Source organism: Anarrhichthys ocellatus, unplaced genomic scaffold, assembly GCF_004355925.1.
Source record: "Anarrhichthys ocellatus isolate YVR2014 unplaced genomic scaffold, GSC_Weel_1.0 scaffold142, whole genome shotgun sequence".
Taxonomy (NCBI): Eukaryota; Metazoa; Chordata; class Actinopteri; order Perciformes; family Anarhichadidae; genus Anarrhichthys; species Anarrhichthys ocellatus.
The window spans coordinates 472015-482583 of NW_022280172.1; the positions used below are offsets into that span (position 1 = coordinate 472015).

A 10569-nucleotide genomic window follows, 5' to 3' on the forward strand; every position below is an offset into this window, starting at 1 on the left:
CACGGTCGGAGAGGTATGATTTGAACCAGGAGAGGGCTGTGCCAGTAGTGTGGAGGGAGGACTCGAGACGGGAAAGCAGGATGGAGTGGTTGATGGTGTCAAAGGCTGAACTGAGGTTGAGTAGTATTAGGATGTTGAGGGAGTGGTCATCAGAGGAGAGGAGGAGGTCGTTGGTGACTTTGATTAGGGCCGTTTCTGTGCTGTGATGTGTGGGTTTTGAGTTGGTGGGCATCAGTGCGTTCCAGTATTTTAGACAGAAAAGGGAGGTTGGAGATGGCTAAAACTGGACATGAATGCCAATTTAAAACGGCACTCGTTCAGTGGTGCAGGAAACACACCGACCAATTACATGCTTTGTAAATCACATCACGTGATGCTGCTCAGCCAATCAATTATGTGTATACAACAGGGGAGAGACGAGGAAAGAGAACGAAGAGTAGGAGAATTATGTGAGTCAGAGAAGTAATTTCACATGACGTTCTCCAAAAGAGAAAAGTGGTCAAAGAGACCAGAGAGACCAGAGTCTTTAACCAAGAATGGACAGACTCTTATATGTTAATTCTTCACATGGGCAGTTTAAAACCAGTGTGTCTCACATGTTCAGAGACCATGGCGATAATTAAAAGCAGTAATGTGAAGCGCCACTAGGAGACAAAGCACAACTCTTTTTAGCAAACGTCCCCACTCACATCTGAAATGAAGTCACAGATAATAAACAACTTAAGAGCCCAATATGATCAGAATCCTAACACATGAATTCACTGACCAACAATGATGTTAACAGAGAGAATAGAGCTGAAACAAGTGGTTTCAATAACTAGAGATAAAGTCCATGCACACACATTTCTCTTTTTAGAAGATGAGAAAAATATAATATTGTGGCTTTTTTGGTTCACATCCCTTCACACCTGAATGAACTGAATCTAAAGCTGCAGGGCAAAGATAATTCAGTGAAATAAATTTTTCGAGAATGAATTACTTTATTTTAAGATGCAAATTTTTCAAAAGCTTTCTGATATGTAGTTTATTCTTTAATCCAGACCTTATTTTACTTCAAATGAGAGAACATTTATTTATTATTAGATTATGTATTATTTATAATTCATCTAGTTTAATTTGAAATCTGAAAAGAAATATTGTTGAGATATTATTCAATTGCACTTTCTTTATTTCATCTGACAGCCAGTTGTTGACTACATACAGATGCTAATACAACTGTTGGCTAATTCGATATATATATGGGACTAAATCATCGCAAATTATACATTATTGTGATGTTCCAGACCTTTGATGAGGAAATTCTCTTTAAATGGATCTCGTTGAACTTTAACTGAACTTTACTGGTGTACAGTATGATATATGTAATATCCCAGTGAGCATCTTTCCATAGAAAAAAACGACTATAGTCACCGGTGAAAAGACGTTCAAAACTGATTCAAAATTGAATATTTCTTTCTAATACTTTATTTACAGATGTCCACCTTAAAATGGCAGACCACTTGAAACCGGCTCCTAGGTTATATTTAGAGAACATTGTTCATGTTTTATTTAAATTATTGCTGAATAAATGCTTATTAATTGTTCCCTGTGTCACATGGTTTTCTTTGTCCTGTAAGTGGAAACTGTGTTACTATGACTATGATTTAATTGCTACATATTTTACTATGAGCATTTTGAAGTTCAAAAGACGTTTAAAATACGGTGATGGTTAAAAGACGTTCACGTTTAGACCATATTTCACCTGAATTTGCAATATTGGCTTTCAACTGAGAAAAGTGTATGTGGTTTCATAGTTAGCCTCTAAAATGATGATATACTATTATTATCACAATGTAGAGAATGATAAAATGTGTGTTTTGTGACACGTTGATGTTGTTTCCGCAATTTAGCCGGTTGAAAAGACAGCAAAAATAGGTCTGAGACGTACAGACCGAATATCACCCAGTATTCAATTACAAATCAATGTTGAAATCCCGGTTGGTGCTTACTGGGATAGTTGAAAAATATTATCCACAGGCCTGAGAGAGCATAACATAAATACACCTGAGAAAAGATATCTTGGAAATGCCGGGGATTGAACCCGGGGCCTCATACATGCAAAGCATGCGCTCTACCACTGAGCTACATCCCCTACGTTGAACTCAGGCTACACTGTATTATAAATAGCTGGTAAAAGGGAAAATATCAGTATATTTAGTGTTTGAATCGGTTGGAAGACCTAAAAAATGGATTGTATGCAATTAAAGGGGAAGAAAAGAAGCGTTACACATAGTAAGACAGTGTATTTCTATAATCTAACTTTCATCTCAATTGTTGTAACGTCACACAGGCTTTGTAATTTGTGCTGGAAATGTAACGTTGGGTTATAAAACAACTACAAAAGTTTTTTAAAAGCATTTGAATAATTCATATTTTTAAATTTGTTTCTAGTATAGTCTTCAAGTCACGATTGACAGGCCACGCGTTTTCTCAATCCACCAGCAGCTGTCGCTGTTGCCCGTACATTCATTTTTTTACCTGGCCATTGGTACAGCAGGAAGTTTGACGGCATATTAACATGAGCTGTACTTGATGTAGCAGTTCACACCCCGGAAAGGAAAAGGATAGTAAAGGGCGCGCTTTGGTTTTGTTTGGTCCAGGTATCGGGTAGAGTCACAACTGTTAGCATACAGCGCAACATTACCTGCACTTTACCTGACACGCTCACATCCACCTGCTGCATGCTGGGAACCGGCGGCAAGTCGGTAGACAAAGACGGACGGACTGTCACTGAGAAATGAAATGAGGCTTTACTCCTTCAGATTTGGATGTCTGCTGGTTTTTGCGTGTATTGCGTCAATTACTTGGATTAAATCGATTCCCAGTGATGGAGGTAAACTGTCAGTGTAACCTGCTGTTACTACCAAGATAGCATAACTTGTTGGTCTGGAACAATTTGTCTTCATCTGTTCTCATAAAAACTGCGAGAAACTAGTAAAGTTACATTGATGAACTTGTTTGTACCGGTCGACAGTGTGGGTTTTTGAAAAACGTTTCAACCCACGCGTAATTTTTAACTGCATGTGGCTCTTAGAAGGTTAAAGTCTCCAAGATAAGCATCTTATCGAATCTCGGCAGGGCACTTCTAGGTCCACCAGTCATAGATCAATATTTGAGCATTTGAAGCTGTCTTTATATTGCACTGTTTGTTAGTCTGGGCTGGTTTAACAAACAATAATCAGGTAGACAAGCTTCGAGTAGTCTAACAAGACCTTTTGGTGTCAGCCAAGATTTTGTGATTATGAGGATATGAAGATTAGATCCAAAAATTATAACATACAAAATAATTATTTATAAGTGATCTCACATTTAGAAGAGTCATTTGAATTGCTTGGGCAGAGTTGACTGGTGCAAGAGATTGTGATTTGATTGGATACAGCCTACCTGTATTTGTGTGCTGCTTCATCAACTGCACTATGGTTGTTCTTCTACTCCCAGTGGTTGTTATCGTGTTTACTTGAGAATCATGTGAATATTGACCAGGGGGGGTTGTGCTGGGTTGTCACCATGGACAGGTATTGTCCAAAATTAGCTGTCAGCACATTCGTTTCCTTTTTGTTAGGGTGAGCTTATATAGACCATTCTCCTATATAAGTCTCTCCTATTCCAAAATACATCGAAGTGATCAATAAAGCTAAAACCGGTGGCAGAACTCATCCCCTGAAGCCTTTTCACAGTTAAAGCAAGCAGTTGTTGTTGGAGTTTGATTGATTGCTTATACCTGATGCCATTTGTACGCATGTGGATGAAGACTGTATGGGCAGATACTGGGATATAGTGAGCTATATCCAATCTGTTTGCACCAGAGAAACACTATGTTAAGCACCTGGGGAGTTCCACATAAGGAACAATTGAGTCTCCCAACAGCAGAAACTCCTGATCTGAGACGTTGCATCGATACATGGCAAGATTTCTTTTCCCCTGACATTGATAACAGGTGCATTTTCAACAAGAGGCAGACCAGACTGCCATGCCACTTGGGAAGGTGACTGGGCAGGCAGACAGACGGGGCCCACTCTCTCCAGATGGAAGGGGTAGAGGGGGCCTCCAGACGACGGGACCCTGGACCTGGAGGGGATGACCTCCTCAGACGTTTGGGCTGGGAAGTACTGGACATTGCACCTCTTATGGGGCTAGCCGTGTGCTTCCTTCTCATGGTAGATGTCAAATTGACACAGGAGCAAATGAACTATTGTCATGGTAAATCACCAAGTGGAGCGAAGAAGTTTGACAGCGGGAGGACACTGTCAACCTCTAGGGATTGGAAAAGAGGGAGGGCCAATCTCTTTTGTCCTTTGACCACTCCTGCCCATGATGACCCAATTGAAGACTTTGTACAAGGGGAACCAAAGTTTTCTTCCCTGTTTTGAATGTCCTAAAATGTTAATTATTGAAATTTAATTTTATAAATAAGCACTGAAAGCAGATGAAAACAGTTCGCTTCAAGAGATAGAGATGAAAGCAGCGGATTACCAGTTGAATTGAGATAGTTGAAGTGTGTGCACAGTCAATAGTGTCAGTATCAGTGTCAGTGTTCGTATGTAAACAGTGACAGCAGTTGGAATTTCAGTTGTAAACAGGTTAAAATGTAAATTATTTACTAGTGAAATACTGCATGCATTTGCAAAATAAAGTGAAGCACCTATGACTGGCCATCTGGAGTATTGGGAGTGCAGCTAAAAGTTTTAAAATAACTAATTATTCATTAGGAGCCATTGGCGTAAATGCTCCCACCCTAGTGAACCTGGAGGCACTGGACAAGAAAAGCCTGGTGAGCCCAGCAATACAAGTTCTTCTTGTTCGTCAAGATTCTGCAGCTGATGCGGTAGGACAGCAGAGAATAGGGTCAAGATAAGAAAGGTTTGAGTTTGGAGAAAAAGTTCAGGGCCATTTCTCATTCCGAGTCCGTCCCTAAATTGAGGTGTCCGTTAAGGTGAAAGGGGATGAAAAAAGTTAAAATTTCCTGGACTTTAAAAGTCAGTTGAAGTGCCAGACATGTTTATTTTATTCTATTTGATATGGACATCACAGTGGCATTAGAATTGTAACATACATTTATGCACAGAGACCAGATGCACTGTGTTTAGTGTTTGTAGCGAAACGCTAATTTACAACACCTGTCCACAGGAGGCTTTTTAAGAAAAGTTAAAGAAGAAAGAAAATACATACACAAAGCCATTGCGATACAGAATGTAAGGATTCAGTAAGCTGGTCAGCGGCCTTGCTAGATGTTCTGGAAGATGTATGAATAACTATCATCGGCATACATTTGGCAGCCAACCCCAGGACAGCTCTCGGGTAGGTCGTTGATGTACATGCTGAATAGCAATGGACCTAGAACCGACCCCTGGGTTATCCCCATGCTATTGGCACGGATGGTGGACTTTTCCCCATTGACTCTCACACATTGTACTCTTCCCCTGAGGTACGAGTCAAACCATTGTGAGGCATGATCAGAAATCTGGTATTTGGGAAGTTTTCATATCAGCATGCTGTGGTTAACGGTATCGAAAGCCTTTTTTAAGGCTAATAAAACTGCTCCCGCAGCATGACCTTTATCCAAAAGACCTGCTATTTTTTCAATTAGATGGCAGTTTGCAGTCTCAGTAGAATGTTTGGGTCTGAATCCAAATTGTTGTTGATACAGTAACTGATTTGTCTCTAGATGTATTATGAGTTGCTCTGCTACAATTTTTTCCAGTATCTTGGAGACAACTGGGAGGATGGCGATGGGTCTGTAATTGCATGTCAAGTCTCACCAGATTTAAAGGCTGGACTGATAACGGCTGTGTTCCAGGTTTCAGGGAAAGTTTTTGTATTAATTGACAAGTTCACAAGGTGTGTTATTGGCTCAAGTAGTTGGGTTCTGTATTTCTTTATCAGTGCAAAATCAAGATTATGGATGTCTTTGACCTTTGAGTTACTGAAGTGACTCATCATTTTGCTTACTTTTTCAAGATGACATGTAGGCAATGTGTTGTCGAGCAAAGATGCATTTGAGTTGCATTCTCAAAAGTCAGGATTTGCTGCTTTTCGAGTTTTGGATTTTTAGTTGGACAAAAGAAGCAATTTGAAAATGCCACTGTAGGTTATTGGCTCTAGGGCTTTCTACAAAATGTTGAGAAGTTTGAAAGAATATTTGATAAAGGAAATGCATGTGTTCTACCAGAACAAACCTGCTCCACAACTTTAAAAAATATACTCGCCTGAATGATGTAATGTACCTTGATTTGAGACGGTTCTCACCAAGACCTACCTTTTAAAGAACCCTAAATATGTAGGTGTCATTTTACAAGCCCAGTTGCTGAGCTTCACCTGCAGCAACACTAGCAATACTACGTCTAATATTAATGAAAGACCAGATGAGTTTGATCTAGGGCTGTCAAAGTTGTCCAACAAAAGCTCAAATATTGCGCAGTATGTGCATGAGACCGTTTCCTAACAGGCTGCAAGCAATGCAGCAGTGCACAGCGCGCCGCTTTGAGCTGAACTTTTCTATTCGTGTCGCTTGCTTTGGAAGGAACGGCTGATTGGAGAAGTTTTGAGAGCAAGAGGGCCATCTGATGAGACACAGTGAGCATTTTGATTAATACTTACTTCTCTGCGTTTGTCTCAATGTCTCCAGGTCCATCAGCACTGCCAGACCTGCAGACCCTGTACGAACGCCTGGTGGTGGCTGAGGAGTTGGGAGGGCAGGTCAGCTCAGATCTCAGCAGCATCCTGGAACAGTTGAGGAACATATCAAAAGCCGCCAACATCACCCACCCCGACTATAACAGGACCACCACCATTTCCGCAGGTGCTGTGCATACCAAAAGTAACAAGCATGTGATGAAACGTGCTAGAGGCAGTTCAGTTCAACCTGTAAAATACATTTCTATTATAGAATATATGGTGCTAATATTCACTTATCACAATAAATAGATTCTGCATTTATATCCAGAGGTTTATCCTTTATCAGATGGATTCCGAGATTTATTGTTCACCCACTCAAATCCTCTTCAATAATTTTCATACAACTGATACAGGTTTTACCAGTTAACACTATATTACATAATACTGCCACTGATCTGACTATTACTGTTAACCTATTACTTCACAGCTATGGCCTTATTAATCTGTTCAGGGCAAAGGTTTTTTTTTGGCCCTTATTCGACCCTCCCTCCCAACATCACTTCAGCCCCATGTCTCACTGACACACACTAACCTCAGCCCAGATGGTAGGTGTGCAGCGGATTAGAAAACTCACCGTTTGGATCGTATCATGGATTTCAGTAACGGATCTCAGATTGGATCAGGACAAAAGAAAAAAGGGAGCAAATATAACTTTTAGAGATACCCCGATTGCACTGTCGATACCAATTGCCGATCTTTGATGATCCATATTGCCCAATACAGATAGTTTTTGTTTTATTATAGCAACTGGCATACAGGGCTACAGACTATTTTGTTTCACCATCGTCCCAGAACTATTTCAACCAGTGTAAACCTTTAAAATTCTAGACTTATCCTCTATCTTTGTTTTAGTCATCTATAGTGGGGTTTTTTGTGCATAAAAACACACAATTCAAAGATTGGGAAATAACAGATTGTATTTTTACTACTAAAAAACTTGTTTTGCATTAGTAGTTTTAATGATGTATTATAAGCTGCTTCGAGCTAGTGTTGGGAAGATAAACGGGTCACAATTTCCTCGCCTCTCTCGTTTCCTCATTTATTTTATATTACTGTGAACACATCTCTGTCAATAACTGTATTTATTCAAATTATTCACCAATACTACATGTTTACAAGATTGCATTTAAACACATCACGATAACGTTATAATTTACCTTTGCCCAATATTCATTTTCACTGAACAGAGCCTGAACGCATCTTAATGGAACTGAATGGAACCTCAGTAAGTTAGCCAGCAGTGCTGCCAACGTTAACTAGCGCTCCTCGTGCTGACAACACACATTTGTGGTTCACAATGTAGCGTTATCGGGCATGGGTGACCAAGGAGCATTAATGCTAATCTCCTGATCGAATATTTTTACTGAAGGAATATTGGGAGAGAACAATGCACCAAAGGTTCTCTGGCTGGACTTGAAATGGGGACGCTGTGGTTCATGGTCGGTGAATGGTTCCCTTAGCTATGGGAACACCGTGTATTTGTGTAATGGTTTCTACAAGTATCTTACAAAAACTTAGTCCTGTTAGAATATTGAGTGCAAACTTTTTCATTTACTTAATTCCTCTTTCCTCTTGTGGACAGAAACAATAGGGCGGCAAGCAGACTATTTAGGCCAACAGTCATTACTCCAGCCCAACATTTACCTCTACATGCCCCACCTCAGACAACATCCAGACAGCCTCCAACCCAACATAGTCCTGGGACAGGGACGCCATGGAGGTATGGAGCACAAACATAAAGACACACACCGTATGAATCCATTATGCTTCTTTGTGTTTCAGCTTTGCTTAAAGATTTCAAGATTTTATTTCAAAACCAATTTAATTTTGAAAATGTTAAAAAATAAAAAAGGTAAAAAATTCCTAGGAATTTCATCACTAGATGATAGCAAAGTAGCCAGCAACTTCGTAAGAACACAGCGCCTCATATGCAGTAAAGTATGATTGTACAGTGAGGGGGATGAGTGAGAGTCAAATTAAGAGAAGCCTGTCTTATGGAACAGCACTGTTCACTGTTACTGTGCCTTCTTTCTCATTATGTCGGTGTGTCCTCAGTGTCCATGGTGCTGGGCATTCCCACAGTGAAGCGTGAGAAGCAGAGCTACCTGGTCAGCACTCTCAGCTCTCTGCTCTACAGCCTGACATATTTGCAGCAACAAGATCTCCTCATAATTGTCTTTGTTGCCGAGGTGAGACACATACAAACAAATGCACACATGTTGGCCTCTAAATCTGAAGCCTTTTTTTCCTTTGCTAAAATGTTTGGGAAAGTAGCCTATTTGCTTTCTTACCAAGCGTTAGATAAAAATATTAATACAGCTGTCATATAATTACCTTAGATATTAAGCTAGAACCAATAGGCGGTTACATTAAACAAGCTAGATACAACATGCTAATTGGTGAGCTTTAGGTGCTGGTAGGAAGAATTTGTGACTTTGGACAGAAACAGGGTAGCTGTGTCACTCTGCTTCCAGGCTTTATGCTAAGATAAGCTAACCCCCTGCTGGCTTTAGCTTAACATTTAGCATAAAGACATGAGAGTGGCATCAATCATCTATCTCTGTGTTTTTCAACCTTTTCTGAGCCGCGTACATTTTTTACATTCAAAAGATCCCGCGGCACACCAAGTTTTGCTTTGAAGTGACGGGTGTTTTGTTTGGAGATGACGTTTAATAAGCTTGCTTGGGACCATGGCACTGTTGGAGAGCTTCTCCCCACACACCCAGCATAACGGAGTCGGTGCAGTCGGAACCCCGGTGAAAGTAAATCCAAACGAAAGATAACTTTAACCGTATTGCCTCAAGATCACCATTTTTTCTTTCTTTTGACCACCACTCATACGAGGCTTTTCATCTGGGTTAGAATTTTGTCCAGGGCTCAGTTCAGAGTCTGCATTTTTCCTTTTCAAATATTTCTCCATTGCTCTTCGTCTTGTCGAATTATTATTGCGCTTCCTACTGCCATCCACTGGTATGGAAGAGTATTTAATTACTTAGCCAGCCACTATATTGCAGCTCAGATGCTCAACAATGGCAAATTATTTGCAGCAACTAAATCATATTTTTTTGGACCGATGAAGTGAAATTGGACATTTTCCCACGGCACACCTGACGATCTCTCACGCACACTGGTTGAAAATCCCTGCACTATCTAACCTCGGCAAAGGGCTAGGGCAAATTTGATATTTAAAACAATATCAAACTATTTTGGTCGTTTCATGTTTCTTGAAAGAATCATTTTTTTCCTATTCAGCGCCACTAAACAACCTTTGCTCTCTCTCAGACACAAAGCTGTTTAACCTGCCTATCAATGTAAACTGGTTATACGAGGTCTGGCCTTGGATGAGTGAGCACAATGAGGCTGTCTCAACCTCTATTGCAAAAGTATTCAAGACCTTGTATAACCAGTTTGACTAAGGGCATCGCCTAATCCCCTAAATCACTGACTTTCTTCTTTTTCCTCTCCCCTGTCACGTCAGACGGACTCAGACTATGTGGGCAGCATATCAGAGACCATAAGGAAGAAGTGAGTGATTCTAGATTGCCTCATAGATGTGTGTGTGTGTGTGTGTGTGTGTGTGTGTGTGTGTGTGTGTGTGTGTGTGTGTGTGTGTGTGTGTGTGTGTGTGTGTGTGTGTGTGTGTGTGTGTGTGTGTGTGTGTGTGTGTGTGTGTGTGTGTGTGTGTGTGTGTGTGTATGTATATGAATATATGTGTGTATCAGTGGCGGGCTGTGTGTTTTATACCTGGGCCTTCACTGCTGTCCTACTACAGTTGAACCACCTCCTAATAACGCCACAGCTACGGGTTATTATTTCTTTTCTGTAAAAATGAAGCTCAGCACCTAAAAATACACT

At 40.4% G+C, this 10569-nt stretch overlaps 1 protein-coding gene and 1 non-coding gene across 3 annotated transcripts; one reads left to right on the forward strand and one right to left on the reverse strand.

The window, feature by feature from the left end:
• Positions 1-2059: 2059 nt before the first annotated feature.
• On the reverse strand, positions 2060-2131 carry trnaa-ugc (transfer RNA alanine (anticodon UGC)). The gene has a single exon. It is a non-coding gene; the product is annotated as a tRNA-Ala (tRNA).
• Positions 2132-2605: 474 nt separating this feature from the next.
• Positions 2606-10335, forward strand: LOC116400017 (alpha-1,3-mannosyl-glycoprotein 4-beta-N-acetylglucosaminyltransferase A-like). Of its 2 annotated transcripts, none has more exons than XM_031877606.1 (5): positions 2606-2872; positions 6665-6838; positions 8297-8434; positions 8770-8903; positions 10193-10335. In XM_031877606.1, exons 1-5 carry the CDS (start codon positions 2782-2784, stop codon positions 10241-10243), a joined length of 588 nt encoding a protein of 195 aa, XP_031733466.1. In that variant the 5' UTR covers positions 2606-2781; the 3' UTR covers positions 10244-10335. The 2 variants fall into 2 exon arrangements, with proteins under 2 accessions (XP_031733466.1, XP_031733467.1); XM_031877607.1 differs by having other exon boundaries at positions 8306-8434.
• The last annotated feature ends 234 nt before the right edge of the window (positions 10336-10569 follow it).